The sequence below is a fragment of the Ornithorhynchus anatinus genome, chromosome 3 (genome assembly GCF_004115215.2).
Source record: "Ornithorhynchus anatinus isolate Pmale09 chromosome 3, mOrnAna1.pri.v4, whole genome shotgun sequence".
Classification (NCBI taxonomy): domain Eukaryota; kingdom Metazoa; phylum Chordata; class Mammalia; order Monotremata; family Ornithorhynchidae; genus Ornithorhynchus; species Ornithorhynchus anatinus.
In genome coordinates this window covers 4,896,043-4,911,292 of record NC_041730.1, presented here as the reverse complement: position 1 = coordinate 4,911,292, position 15,250 = coordinate 4,896,043, and the positions used below count along the sequence as shown (strand labels likewise).

Genomic DNA, 15,250 nt, shown 5'->3' with positions numbered 1-15,250 from the left:
ACATTAAGTCACTTGCCCAAGATCTCGCAGCAAGCGATTGGCGGGGCCGGGATTAGAACCCGCGTCCCCTGCCTCCCGGTCCTGGGCCTTTCCCGTTATTGTTCTATTGTACTCTCCCAAATGCTTAGTACAGTGCTCTGCACACAGTAAGCGCTCAATAAATACGAATGACTGACCGGGCTGAGTTCTGGAGCAGTAAGATACCCACACCTGCGGTCAGCTGACCTTTAGTCCAGTCTCATGTTCGCGATGGGGCCGAGTTGCCGAAAACGCTCCCTTGGTGCCTCGGTTGGCAAGTTCCGCCTGCCTGCCGGGGAGTGGTGACCTAAGGGTGGACCTGACTCTCATCAGGAAGATGAGAAATCCAAGCGCCGGCAAATCCCGCCTCCTCTCTAGCGGCAGAGAACTCCGGGAAACGAAAAAGATGAGGAAACCCGTCTTTGGACAGTGATTTTTCGTTGAGGATTTTTTTCTTTTTATTAAGGAAACCGGAACCAAGGAACAATTGTGAGGTGTAGGGGAAAATAAATAAAGCCGATAATTACAAAGCGACTTTGTCCGCACGCTTTTAAAAGGATGGCACCCTGGGTGGGGGAGAATACAATAGAGGCATTTTTGGTAGCAATTACAAAAAAATGTTTTAAATTAGACCTGACTTCCCCTCCCAAGGAGACAAAGGGGATAGGAAAAGAGACGCTGAAGGGGTGGGGGCCGGAAATAGTCAAAAGCGGGACAAAGTGGAACGCGAGGCGGGTGGGGGGGCGGGGGTTGTCGTAGGTGGGTAATTTGGAGAAGGCTGGTCCCTGACTGTGGAGATGGAGCACAGAATCACTGTCTTTGCTCCTCTCTGACCTTTTTGAGGTCTGCCTTATTGCCCTCCCCACCCCGGCTATCCCAGTTGTTGCGGGGGGGCCCGGCGCCAGCTGCCGATACCCAAGGGGGAGAAATGGGAGGGAGGGTCCAGGCTGGTCTTCTGGGGGAATCGGCCGGTCGAGGTCATTTCCAGTTTCTGGTCATCCCCGGATCCCTCTGACTGGACAGCCTGGAGGCGGGGAGGGGCACGGTAGGAGGCTTAAAAACCAGCAGGTCTTCACGGTGACTGTGGGAACACCCTCCCAACCCCCGCCTGCCCGCCCGCTTGCCTTCTGGTCCCCACGGACCCTACTCAGTAGTGGAGAATCCGCTCACGTCCAGCTCGCTCGATGGAAGACTATATTTTGCCTACTGGTCCTGTCCGGTGGGCTTCCGGACCCTGCTGGGGTCAGTCTTCCTGAAAACCGAAGGACCAGGCCTCCAGTCCTCCTTCTCAGAGTCGGGTCAGCGGCTCTTTTTCTTTTTTGCTCTCCTCCTTTCTCTCTCTTTCTCTCACACACACACTCACTAACTCTCAGAACCCTTCGATCCTGCTCCTTACGCACTGGGAAAAGGGGTAGCTCTCAAGGATTTCCCCCCGTCTTCCATCAGGACTCACCCCCAACCTGCCCTCCAAGTCCAAGGGCACTGGAGATCCTGGGAAATTGATTCCTGACTTTGCCCTGATTTCTTAAAAAGGGGCCTGGAAGTGAAATCCCCTGTTCATCCAGGAAAATCCGGAAGGGCGACGGAGAAGAGCGTTGGGGGAAAGAGGCGGCCTTTACTGCCGGGGTCAGGCTCTGCTTCTCCCCCCCCAGTCCCTTTCGTTAAGCACTCCCTCCCTACCCCCGCCCCCAGGGCCGAGGCCCCGCTCAGGTCCGCGCTCTGGACACCAGATAGTAGAGGATGAAGAAAACGAAGATGAGTCCGGCAGAGACGTAGCAGAGGAGTTTGCGATTGTCGCGCCCTGAGCGCGTCATGGTGGAGAAGCGCTTCACGCTTCCTGTCAGCAGGCCTGTCACGCTCATGAAGTCTGTGTCCTGCGGGAGAGGTGACATCCTCACACGTGGCCCCCGACACACACTCGCTGAGACTACGGACCGCGCCTAAACGTCCGAAACGCTGCCTACAGGTTCCTTCACAAGCCAGTACCGAGAAGTTCCACGCCCAACTTCGGGCCCCGGCAACACCGAACTCGGGGACCGCCCTCCCCCTGCCTCCGGTGGACCGAGAACGCCACCATCTTTCATTCTGCCGGGCTCACAGACCCATAGGAACACGGTGAAACCAAAGAGCGGCGGTGGGGGGAGATTCGCCTGCTACTTCCTCACGCCAATCCAAGTTGGGCAGCTCTACTCTCCCTCATACAAACCAACGATTCACTTGAGTTTCCAACCTTCCCATTTAGTTCCCAGTCTCCTTCAGGGTGGTACCCCAGCAATCCCCTTATGGCTCACATGTTTATATCCATCCTCCGCACTCACGGGGACTCAACTGGACAGGCAATTGCTTATTCTAATTCTTTTTTTAAAAAATGGTATCTGTTAAGCACTTACTGTGCGCCAGGCATCGTACTAAGCGCTCGGGTAGATATAAGGTTGGTCACTGTCCATGATCATTCATTCATTCATTTTTATTGAGTGCTTACTGTGTTCTATTGAGAGCACTGAACTAAACACTTGGGAAAATATACTATAACAATAAACAGATATATTCCCTGCCTCCAATGACCTTACAGTCTAGAGAGGGCTCTCATGGGGCTCACAGTTTTAATCCTCATTTTACAGATGAAGTAACTGAGGTCCAGAGAAGTAAAGTGACTTGCCCAAGGTCACACAGCAGGCGTGTGTGCAGTCAGCATTAGAACCCAGGTCCTTCTGACTCCCCAGGCCCTTCTGACTCCCGAGGCCCGGGCTCTATCTACTAGGCCATGCTGCTACTAAGATACAGTCAGATACTAATAATTATTATAGTATTTGTTAAGCGCTTACTACGTGCCAAGCACTGTTCTAAGCGCTGGAATAGGTACAAGGAAATGAGGTTGTCCCACGTACGGCTTACAGTCTTAATCCCCATTATACCGATGAGGTAACTGAGGCACAGACAAGTGAAGTGACCAAGGTCAAGCAGCCGACGAGTGGCAGAGGCGAGATTAGAACCCACGTCCTCTGACTCCCAATCCTTGGCTCTTGCCACTAAGCCACGCTGCTTCTCTTATCAGATCCATACACACCTTTCCTCTTATCTGTAAGGATTTCAACATCTGTCTATGGTAAGACAGATAGAGCCTGTGCCTGCTAACTCTCCTCAGCTTCTCACGGTGTTGAGATCGCACCCAGAGGGCCCTCAATAAGTCCAAAGGCTTGATTGATTTCCCTGCCCTCACTAGGCATTGACTTTCTGGACGGTTTAGGGCTGGACTTCCAGGCATGGAAGGCATTTATTGAGTGCTCACGGTGCGCCGAGCCCTGGACTAAGGGTTTGGGAAAGTGCAAGACAACAGAGTTGGCAGAGGCGATCCTTGCCCGCCTGGAGCTTACAGTCTACAGGGGATCGCAGAGCCTGGTTAATGGAACAGTCCAAACCAAAGCCCGCTTCCTTTCTGAACGCCCCCGGGGGTCTGTCAGTTTAAGGAAGGCCTTCCCCCGTTAATCTCAAATCACTGCCGATTACATCTCCCAACTGCCATCTCTGTGCCACTTAGCCACTGGCATGGCCGTGCTTCTCCGAGCACTTGCATACAGCTCTCACCCAACCATCAATCAATCAATCAATCAATCACTGGGTGCTCACTACACGTACTAAGCTCTGCTCCCTCTGCTGCCTTTCTGCCCCCCCTTCACCTCCCCTCAGCTAAGCCCGCTTTCCCTCTACTCCTCCTCCTCTCCCTTCCCCTCCCCTCAGCACTGTGCTCATTTGTATATATTTTTATTACCCTATTTATTTTGTTAATGAGGTGTCCATCCCCTTGATTCTATTTATTGCTATTAAGTTGTCTTGTTTTTGTCCGTCTGTCTCCCCCGGTTAGAATGTGAGCCCGTCAATGGGCAGGGATTCGTCTCTATCTGTTGCCGAATTGTCCGATCCAAGCGCTTAGTCCAGTGCTCTGCACATAGTAAGCGCTCAATAAATACTATTGAATGAATGAATGAATACTAAATGCTTGGGAGAGTCCAATACAACAATTAACGGACACAATCCCTGCCTACAATGAGCGAACAGTCTAGAGGGGGAGGCGGACATTAATATAAATACAGATAAGTACATAAGTGGTGAGGGGCTGACAGCGGGAGATGAATGGAGCAAGTGAGGGCGACGCAGAAGGGAGAGGGGATAAGAGGAGAGGAGGGCTTAGTCAGGGAAGGCCTCTTGGAGGAGATGGGCTTTCAGGAGGTTTTGAAGAGGGAGAGAGTCATCGTCCGTTGGATTCGAAGAGGGAGGCCTTCCAGGCCAAAGGTGGGATGTGGGAGAGAGGTAGGAGATGAGATAGACGAGACGGAGGGACAGTGAGAAGGCTGGTGTTAAAGGAGCGAAGTGTGCGGGCTGGGTTGTTGTAGGAGAGCAGCGAGGTGAGGTAGGAGGAGAAAAGGGGATTGAGGGCTATGTAAAGCCGAGGGTGTTTGATGCGGAGGTGGATGGGCAACCACTATAGGTTCTTGAGGAGTGGGGAAATACGGACAGAATATTTTGGTAGAAAAACGATCCGGGCAGCAGAGTGAAATATAGGAGTGGGGAAACACAGGAGGCAGGGAAGTCAGCAAGGAGGCTGATACAGTCATCAAGGCAGGGCGGGATGAGAGCTTGGATTAATGTGGTAGTAATTTAGATGGAGAGGAAAGGATGGATTTTTAGCGATGTTGTGAAGATGGAATCGACAGGATTTAGTGGTGATCGAATATGTGGGTTGAACGAGAAAGAGGAGTCAAGAATAACACCAAGGTTAGGGGCTTGTGAGACCGGAAGGATGGCGGTGCCGTCTACAGCGATGGGAAAATCACCTTCCTGTCTGTGGGTTATTGTAGCATGAAGAAGTGTGGCCTCGTGGAAAGAGTCCAGGAGTCAGAGGACCTGGGTTCTAATCCCAGCTCTGTCCTTGCCTGCTGTAGGATCTTGAGGAAGTCATTTTCATTCTCTGGGCTTTGGTTTCCTCACTTGTGAAATGGGTTTATGATGCCCATTCTCCCTCCCCCTCAAACTGGGAGCCCCACATGGGACAGGGACTAATTTGATAATCTTGAACCTCTCCCGGTGCTTACTACAGTGTTGGACACATAAGCACTTTTACAAATAGCCCAATAATAAAGACTTGCTACAGTGCTCTGCACAGAAGAGACGCTCAACAAACTGAATTGACTGTCTGATTGATTGATTGGTTGCATCCAGAGCTGACTTGGGTTTTGGACTCACGAAGCCCTCCCACGCATGGTGGGTGGGGAGGGGGGGAGCGGCCCCTGGCCGCTCTCCAGAAATCGGAGCGGTTGCTTACCATGCCATCCAGGTAACGGTTCTGGTCCTCGGCATCCTTGTCGATGTCCAGGGCCAGCTGGTCAAGACACGGAAAGTTGGAAGGTGATGACTCCCCGAAACTCAAGCGTCCCGATTCCCATTCAATCTCAGCTCCTGCTCAACGAGGTTGTCTTTCCGCTCCCTGTGTCTCTTGTAACGGAAATCCCTCCCAGTCGTTTCAAGGTTCTGTCGGTCAACGGTATTTACTGAGGGCTTACTGGGTGCCCAACACTGTACTAAGCGCTTGGGAGAGGTCGATTCAACAGTTGGTAGACACGTTCCCCGCCTCAAACTTCTGGCCCCTCCTTACCTACCCGCTCTCTTTACCCGCTCCTCGCCCGCTCTTCGCCTTCGTTGCCCCCAAGCCAACCTTCTGGTTGTCCCTCGCTCTCCACTCCCCACCTCCATCTCCTCGCTCGACTCTCCCGCCTCCATCGCCTCGGTCTCGATTCCACCGGCTCCATCCCCTCTCTCTAGGCTCTTCCGTCTCCGTCTCCTTGCTTTCGATTCTCCTGGCTCTGTCTCCTCGTTCTTCTCTCCCGCCTCCGCCTCCTCGCTCTCGACTCTCCCGTCTCCATCTCCTTGTTCTCGACCTTCCCACCTGTATCTCCTCGCTCTCGACTCTCGGCTCCCATCTCCTCGCTCTCGACTCTCCCGCCTCCATCTCCTCGCTCTCGACTCTCCCACCTGCGTCTCCTCACTCTCGACTTGCCCACCTCCATCTCTTCACTCTCGATTCTCCCACCTGCCTCTCCTCGCTCCCGACTTTCCCGCCTGCGTCTCCTCGCTCTCGACTTTCCCGCCTGCATCTCCTCGCTCTGGAGTCTCCCGCCTCCGTCTCCTCACTCTCGACTCGCCCACCTCCGTCTCCTCGCTCACGCTATTTCCCCAGCTTGGGGCCTCCTCCCTTCCCACATCGGCCAGACCACAGCTCTTCCGGCATTCAAAGCCCTCCTAAAATCCCACCCTCCAACAAGCCTTCCCTGACTGATTTCCCAGCACCCTGCTATATCATCCCTTCAGCTAATTCCAGCCCTTAAAAACTCATTTACACCCTTATTAGCATATATGCTCTCTCTCTTTCCGTATATACACCTGTCTTATTTATTTTTGACTTTTCTAGTTGAAATAGTTAATGTCTGTCTTCCCCATGTAGCATGTAAACTGCATGAGGGGAGGGGAGGGTGTCATTTTGTTATTCTGAACTTCCCATACGCCCAGTATAGTACACTGCACCAAGTGGACGCTCAGTAAATGCTTCTTCTACTACTCTCACATGCCGCTTCTTACAGGCCGTTAGTGCTCATCTTACTCATGGCTCAGTGGAAAGAGCCCAGGCTTGGGAGTCAGAGGTCATGGGTTCTAATCAATTATTATTATTATCATTGTTACAGTATTTGTTATGCGCTTACTATATGCCAGGCACTGTACTAAGCAGCGTGGCTCAGTGGAAATAGCCTGGGCTTGGGAGTCAGAGGTCATGGGTTCGAATCCCAGCTCCGCCGCTTGTCAGCTGGGTGACTGTGGACAAGTCACTTCACTTCTCTGGGCCTCAGTTACCTCATCTGTAAAATGGAGATTAACCGTGAGCCTCACGTGGGACAACCTGATTACCCTGTATCTACTCCAGCGCTTTGTGCTCTGCACATAGTGAGTGCTTAACAAATACCAACATTATACAAGAGAAGCAGCATGGCTCAGTGGAAAGAACACGGGCTTAGGAGTCAGAGGTCATGGGTTCTAATCCTGGCTCTGCCACCTGTCAGCTGTGTGACTTTGGGCAAGTCACTTAACTTCTCTGGGCCTCAGTTACCTCATCTGTAAAATGGGGATGAAGACTGTAAGCCTCACGTGGGACAGCCTGATTACCCTGTAGCTACCTACTCCAGAGCTTAGAACAGTGCTCGGCACATAGTAAGCACTTAACAAATACCAACATTAGTATTATTATTATACAAGCAAATCGGGTTGGACACAGTCTCTGTCCCACGTGGGGCTCATAGTTTCAATCTCCATTTCACGGATGAGGTCACTGAGGCACAGAGAAGTGAAGTGACTTGCCCAAGGGCAAACAGCAGACAAGTGGTGGAGCCAGGATTATGGGGATTCAATCCCTGTCCTCTCTCCTACTTAGCCCGTGAGCCCCAAGTGGGACCTGGCGATCTCGTATCTGCCCCGGGGCTTGGTACAGTGCTTGGCAGAGAGTAAGCGCTTAACAAGTAAACACTATTATTGTTATTATTGTCATTAAGAGGACGAGAGGGGAAGTCAGCCACACACCGATTTCAACCTGGTGACCTTGGTGGCCAAACCGTCGGCAATCCGCTTGTTCTCGACATCGAGCAGGTCATCCACTGCGCTTGATGAACCACCTGCAGGACGAGAAAGAGCTGAGTCCCGCCTGAGGAGGCTGGCTTAGCCCCGTGGCCCTTCCTAACAGAATTCCCAAGTCCCAGAAGCAGGGTGGCTTAGCGGCTCCGACCCGGGCTTGGGAGTCAGAGGTCGGGGGTTCTAATCCCGGCTCTGCCACTTGGCAGCTGTGTGACTTTGGGCAAGTCACTTCTCTGGACCTCAGTTGCCTCATCTGTCAAATGGGAATGAAGACCGTGAGCCCCACCTGGGACAACCTGATGACCTTGTCTCTTCCCCAGTGTTTAGAACAGTGCTTGGCACAAAGTAAGTGCTAAACAAATACCACAGTTATAATTATTATGCCCCATTCTTTTTCAGGTGAGGGAACTAAGGCACAGAGCAGTGAAGTGCCTTGCCCAAGGTCACCCAGAGGACAAGTGGCGGAACTCGGATTAGAACTCAGGTCCTTCCAACTCCCATGCCCGGGCTCTATCCACTATGCAACTCTGCTTCTCTAATCCCGGATTCTAATCCCGGCTCTGCCACTTGCCAGCTAAGTGACCTTTGGAAACTTCCTTAACTTTTCTGGGCCTCGTTTTCCTCGTCGGTAAGAATGGGGATGAAATACCTGTTCTCTCTCCTTCCTAGACTGTGAGCCCCATGTGGGAAAAGGTCTGGGTCCATCCTGATTAACCTGCATCTTCCCCAGTGCTTAGAGAAGTGCTTGGGGGGCAAATATCACTATGATTATTGTTATTATCCCTATTATTATTAGAAGGAAGGAAGAAGGGAGGATGAGGAAGAGGTCAGAGGGTTGACAGAGGCAGTAGGTCCGGCCATCCACAGTGGGGAAAAGGACACTGCTAAGCGTGGGGAGAGTTGGATCCCAGTTGGATCCCAGGATCTGGGGACTGAGGTTGGGGTTTGGAGAGGTGGATGGTCCTGGGATTCACTGCCCAGCTTGGATGCTGAGGCTGGGGCTCACAGAGGTGGACATTCCAGGGAGTCACTGCCCAGCCTGGGAGCTGAGGATGGGTTCACGGAGGCAGAGGGTCCTAGGAGTCACTAGCCAGCTTGGGGGGCTGAGGTTGGGTTTTCAGAGGTGGACAGACTACATCTCCAGCCGTTATGTCTCTTCCTCTCCGCAGTCTCGCATTTCCTCCTGCCTTCAAGACATCACTACTTGGACGTCCTGTCGGCATCTCTAATTTAACAAGCCTAAAACAGAACTTTTGATCTTCCCACCCAAACCCTGTCCTCCCTGTCACTTTCCCATCACTGTAGACGGCACCACCGACCTTCCTGTCTCACAAGCCCATAACCATGGTGTTATCCTTTACCTCTCTCTCATTCAACCAACATATTCAATCTATCACTAAATCCTGTCGGTTCAACCTCCTCAACAACGCTAAAATCCACCCTTTCCTCTCTATCCAAACGGCTATCACGTTAAACCAGGCACTTATCCTATCCCGCCTTGATTACGGTATCGGCCTCCTTGCTGACCTCTCTGACGCCACCCACTCCAGACCATATCTCACCCTGCCAGCCGGATCAGTTTTCTAAAAAAAAGTTCAGTCCATGTTTCGCCACTCGTCAAGAACCTCCAGTGGTTGCCCATCCACCTCCACATCACACAGACACTCCAGACCATTGGCTTTAAAGCTCTCCACCACCTTGCCCCTAGAGTAGGGGCTTGGGAGTCACAAGGTCATGGGTTCTATTCCAGGTTCTGTCACTCGTCACTTCACTTCTCTGTGCCTCAGTTATCTCATCTGTAAAATGGAGGTTGAGACTGTGAGCCCCACATGGGACGGGGACTGTGTCCAACTCAATTTGCTTGTATCCCCCGATGCGCTTAGTACAGTGTCTGGCACAGAGTCAGCACTTAACAAATACCATCATTATTATTACCTCACCTCACTACTCTCCTACAACCCAGCCCACACACTTTGCTCCTCTAATGCCAACTTACGCAGTGTACCTCCATCTTGTCCATCTCAATCAATCAATCAATCTCTCTCGCCACCGGCCTCTCGCCCACGTCCTGCCTCTGGCCCAGAACGCCTTCCTTCTTCATATTCAAGAATTACTCGCCCCCTCTTCAAAACCTTACTGAAGGCCCGTCTCCTCCAAGAGGTCTTCCCCGACTAAGCCCACTTTTCCTTTTCTTCCACTCCCTTCTGTATCACCGACTTGTTCCTTTTTATTCAACCCCACCTCCCGGCCCCTCAGCACTTAACTGTCATTTATTTGTTTTTATCAATAATAATAATAATGAGAGTATTTGGGAAGATTTATGATGTGCCAAACAATCTTCTAAGCGCTGGGGGAGATACAAGGTGATCAGGTTGTCCCACGTGGGGCTCACAGTCTTAATCTCCATTTTACGGATGAGGTAACTGAGGCACAGAGATGTAAGTGACTTGCCCAAAGTCACACAGCTGACAAGGGGCAGAGCCGGGATTAGAATCCACGACCTCTGACTCCCAAGCCCGGGCTCTTTCCACTAAGCCATGTTGCTTCTCTATTAGACATGCTAACGTCTAATAGACATATCATATTAGACATATTAATGTCTATCTCCCCCTCTAGACTGTAAGTTCATTATGAGCAAGGAATGGGACTGTCATATTGTATTGTACTCTCTCGAGTGCTTAGCAAAACGCACTGCACATAGTAAGCACTCAATAAATATGATTGGTTGATTGATTGGACAGTCCCAGGAGTTACTGCCCGGCCTGGGGGCTGAGGCTGGGTTTATGGACGGCTCCGGGAGTCACTGCCCAGCCTGAGGACTAAGGTCGGGTTTATGGACGTGGACAACCCCGGGAGTTACTGCCCAGCCTGGGGGCTGAGGTTGGGTTTATGGAGGTGGACAATCCCGGGAGTCATTAACCGGCCTGGGGACTAAGGTTGGATTTACAGAACTGGACAGTCCCGGGGGTCCCGCCTGGCCTGAGGGCTGAGGTTGGGCCTTACAGAGGTGGACAGTCCCTGGAGTCGCTACGCAGGCTGGGGATTGACACTGGGTTTACGCAGGTTGACAGTTACTGCCCGGCCTGGGGACTGAGGTTGGATTTCTGAAAGCGGACAGGCCCGGGAGTCACTGTCCGGCCTGGGGAATGAGATTGGGGTTTAGAGAGGTGGACAGTGCGGGAGTTACTGCCTGGCCGGGGAATGAGGTTGGATTTATGAAAGTAGACAGTCCCGGGAGTCACTGCCCGGCCTGGGGACTGAGATTGGGGTTTCCAGGGGTGGACAGTGCGGGAGTCACGGCCCGGCCTGGGGACGGAGGTTGGGTTTTTATGAAAGTGGACAGTCCCGGGAGTCACTACCCAGCCTGGGGACTGAGTTAGGGGTTTAGAGAGGTGGACAGTGCGGGGGTTACTGCCCGGCCTGGGGACTGAGACTGGGTTTATGATGATGATGATGTTGGCATTTGTTAAGCGCTTACTATGTGCCGAGCACTATTCTAAGCCCTTGTGTAGATACAGGGTAATCAGGTCCCACGCGGGGCTCCCAGTCTTCATCCCCATTTTCCAGATGAGGTAACTGAGGCCCAGAGAAGTTAAGCGACTTGCCCAAAGTCACACAGCTGACAAGCGGCAGAGCTGGGATTAGAATCCATGACCTCTGACTTTTATGAGAGTGGACAGTCCCGGGAGTTACTGCCCGGCCGGGGGAGGGAGGCTGGGGCTTCCGGAGGTGGACAGTGCGGGAGTTACTGCCCATCTTGGGCACTGAGGTTGGGTTTTTGTGAAAGTGGACAGTCCTGGGGGTCACTGCCCAGCCTGGGGAGGGAGGCTGGGGTTTAGAGAGGTGGACAGTGCGGGGGTCACTGCCCGGCCTGGGGACTGAGGTTGGATTTATGAAAGTGGACAGTCCCGTGAGTCACTGCCCGGCCTGGGGAATGAGATTGGGGTTTCCAGAAGTGGACAGTGTGGGGGTTACTGCCCGGCCTGGGGACTGAGGTTGGGTTTTTATGAGAGTGGCCAGTCCTAGGAGTCACTATCCGGCCCGGGGAGGGAGGCTGGGGTTTAGAGAGGTGGACAGTGCAGGGGTCACTGCCAGGCCTGGGGACCGAGACTGGGTTTATGGAAGTGGACAGTCCCGGGAGTCACTGTCTGGCCGGCAGACTGAGATTGAGGTTTCCAGAGGTGGACAGTGCGGGGGATACTGCCCAGCCTGAAGACTGAGGTTGGGTTTATGAAAGTGGACAGTCCCGGGAGTCACTGTCCGGCCTTCGGAGGGAAGCTGGGACTTCCAGAGGTGGACAGTGTGGGGGCCACTGCCCGGCTTGGGGACTGAGGTTGGCTTTTTATGAAAGTGGCCAGTCCAGGGAGTCAGTGCTCGGCCCGCCCGGGGAGGGAGGCTGGGGCTTCCAGGGGTGGACAGTGCGGGGGTCACAGCCCGGCCCGGGGACTGACGTTGGGTTTATGAAAGTGGCCAGTCCCGGGAGTCAGTGCCCGGCCTGGGGACTGAGATTGGGGTTTAGAGAGGTGGACAGTGCGGGGGTCACTGCCCGGCCCGGGGACTGAGGTTGGGTTTTTATGAGAGTGGCCAGTCCTGGGAGTCAGTGTCCGGCCCGCCTGGTGAGGGAGATTGGGGCTTCCAGGGGTGGACAGTGTGGGGGTCACTGCCCGGCCCGGGGAGGGAGGCTGGGGTTTAGAGAGGTGGACGGTGCAGGGGTCACTGCCCGGCCCGGGGACTGAGGTTGGATTTATGAAAGTGGACAGTCCCGTGAGTCACTGCCCGGCCTGGGGACTGAGATTGGGGTTTAGAGAGGTGGACAGTGCGGGGGTCACTGCCCGGCCCGGGGACTGAGGTTGGGTTTTTTATGAGAGTGGCCAGTCCTGGGAGTCAGTGTCCGGCCCGGCCCGGCCCGCCCGGGGAGGGAGGCTGGGGCTTCCAGAGACGACAGTGCGGCCTTGGGGTTTGGCGCTGGGTCTCCGGGAGCTGGCCGGGGGAGGGGGCGAGTTGGAGGGTGGGGGGGGGGGGGGGGGTCAGTCCCGGGGTGCGGGCTGGACGCTCACCTCGGCCCCAGTCGGCCATGTCCGCGGCCCCGGCCCCGTCCGCGCCCCCGGCCCCGTCCGCGCCCCCGTCCGCGCGCCCCCGCCGCCGCCGCAGACGTGGCGCGCGGGGTCACGGGGGCGGCGGGGGCGGGGCTTCCGCGCAGGCGCGCGCACCACGAGGACGAGCCGGGCCCGAGGCCCCGCCCCCTCCCCGGCCGACGCTCCGCCCGGACCGGCCGGCAGGGGGCAGCAGTGACGCCCCACCGCGGGGGCGGGCGAGGGGGCGCGCGCCAGAGGGAGGGGCGAGGCGCGAGGGCGCGCGGGCGCGCGGGAGGGTATTCATCATCATCATAGTATTTGCTAAGCGCTTACTAGGTGCAGAGCCCTGTCCTAAGCGTTGGGGGAGATATAGGGTCTTCAGGTTCTATTTAGTTGCTATTGTTTTTACGAGATGTTCTTCCCCTCGACTCTATTTATTGCCACTGTTCTCGTCTGCCTGTCTCCCCCGATTAGACCGTAAGCCCGTCAAAGGGCAGGGACTGTCTCGATCTGTTGCCGACTTGTGCATTCCAAGCGCTTAGTCCAGTGCTCTGCACAGAGTAAGCGCTCAATAAACACTATTGCATGAATGAATGAATGAATCAGGTTGTCCCACGTGAGGCTCACAGTCTTCATCCCCTTTTTACAGATGAGGTCACTGAGGCCCAGAGAAGTGAAGTGACTTGCCCACGGTCACACAGCTGACGAGCTGACAATATCGCCGAGATCCGCCCTTTCCTCTCCACCCAAACGGCTACCTTACTATTACGGGCTCTCGTTATATCCCGGCTAGACTACCGTGTCAGCCTTCTCTCTGACCTCCCTTCCTCCTCTCTCGCCCCGCTCCGGTCTACTCTTCACTCCGCCGCCCGGCTCATCTTCCCGCAGAAACGCTCTGGGCCTGTCACTCCCCTTCTTAAACACCTCCAATGGTTGCCTATCAGCCTCCGATCTAAACAAAAACTCCTCACTCTAGGCTTCAAGGCTATCTATCACCTTGCCCCTTCCTACCTCTCCTCCCTTCTCTCTTTCCACCGCCCACCCCGCACGCTCCGCTCCTCCGCCGCCCACCTCCTCGCCGTCCCCCGGTCTCGCCCATCCCGTCGTCGACCCCCGGGCCGCGTCCTCCCGCGGTCCCGGAACGCCCTCCCTCCTCGCCTCCGCCAGACTCGTTCTCTTCCCCTCTTCGAAACCCTACTTAAAGCTCACCTCCTCCGAGAGGTCTTCCCAGACTGAGCTCCTCTTCTCCCTCTCCTCCCTCTACCGCCCCCCCTTCACCTCTCCGCAGCTTAACCCTCTTGCCCCCCATCTCCTTCTGCTCCTCCCCCTCTCCCTTCCCATCCCCTCGGCGCCGTACTCGTCCGCTCAACTGTATATACTTCCATTACCCTATTTATTTTGTTAATGAAATGTACATCGCCTCGATTCTATTTAGTCGCCATTGTTTTTACGAGCTGTTCTTCCCCTCGACTCTATTTATCGCCATCGTTCTCGTCTGTCCTTCTCCCCCGATTAGACCGTAATCCCGTCAGACGGCAGGGACCGTCTCTATCTGTTGCCAGCTTGTTCATTCCAAGCGCTTAGTACAGTGCTCTGCACCTAGTAAGCGCTCAATAAATACTATTGAATGAATGAATGAATGAACAAGGGGCAGAGCCGGGATTCCAACCCATGACCTGTGACTCCAAAGCCCGTGCTCTTTCCACTGAGCCACGCTGCTTCTCCAAGCATTCATTCATTAGTATTTATTGAGCGCTTACTATGTCCAGAGCACTGTACTAAGCGCTGGGGGGACACAAGGTGATCAGGTTGTCCCACGTGGGGCTCACCGTTTTCATCCCCATTTTACAGATGAGGTCACTGAGGCCCAGAGACTTGTCCAAAGTCACACACAGCTGGCAAGCGGCAGAGCTGGAATTCGAACCCATGACCTCTGACTTCCAAGCCCAGTCTCTTCATTCAAGAGTATTTATTGAGCGCTTACTATGTGCACAACACAGTGCTAAGCGCTTGGAATGTACTAAGCGATTAGACTGTAAGCCCGTCAAAGGGCAGGGACTGTCTGTTACCGATTTGTACATTCCAAGCGCTTAGTACAGTGCTGTGCACATAATAAGCGCTCAATAAATACTATTGCATGAATGAATGAATGAATGAATGAATGAATGAATGAATGAATGGACATTCATAATCCCTTAATGAATCCTTAAAGGGAGGGAAGGCACGGGGAAGGGCAGGAGACTGAGAAAGCTGTGAGGGGAAGGAAGGGGACGGTGTGAGGGAGGAGGGAGGCCCGAGGGAGGGAGGAAGGGCAGGAGAGAAGGGGAAGGGGTGAGAGAAGGAGGGGGAGAGGGAGGGCGAAGGTGTGAGGGAGGAGCAAGGGGCAAGGGAGGGCTGGAGGGAGAACAGAAGAGAGGGCACATGGCAGAGGGAAGGCACGAGGGAAGGAGGGTGTGAGGGAGCGGGAAGGTGTGAGGGAAGGAAGG

At 54.2% G+C, this 15,250-nt stretch overlaps 1 protein-coding gene across 2 annotated transcripts; it reads right to left on the bottom strand.

Moving 5' to 3' along the window:
• Positions 1–451: 451 nt before the first annotated feature.
• BET1L (Bet1 golgi vesicular membrane trafficking protein like) lies at positions 452–12,796 on the bottom strand. Of its 2 annotated transcripts, none has more exons than XM_029061668.1 (4): positions 12,747–12,796; positions 7,639–7,730; positions 5,339–5,395; positions 452–1,042 (listed from the first exon to the last, which is right to left on the bottom strand). In XM_029061668.1, the coding sequence occupies exons 1-4, from the start codon at positions 12,763–12,765 to the stop codon at positions 890–892; spliced, it is 321 nt and encodes a 106-aa protein (XP_028917501.1). In that variant the 5' UTR covers positions 12,766–12,796; the 3' UTR covers positions 452–889. The 2 variants fall into 2 exon arrangements, with proteins under 2 accessions (XP_028917501.1, XP_028917500.1); XM_029061667.1 differs by lacking the exon at positions 452–1,042 and adding an exon at positions 1,342–1,892.
• Between the last annotated feature and the right edge of the window lie 2,454 nt (positions 12,797–15,250).

Excerpts from the sequence above, each read along its gene's own strand:
- BET1L (XM_029061667.1), bottom strand. Across the intron at positions 5,396-7,638 it reads AGGTCACCAGGTTGAAATCG|CTGGCCCTGGACATCGACAA; the intron begins GTGTGTGGCTGA and ends TGTCTTGACCAG. Across the intron at positions 1,893-5,338 it reads ACCGTTACCTGGATGGCATG|GACACAGACTTCATGAGCGT; the intron begins GTAAGCAACCGC and ends CCTCTCCCGCAG.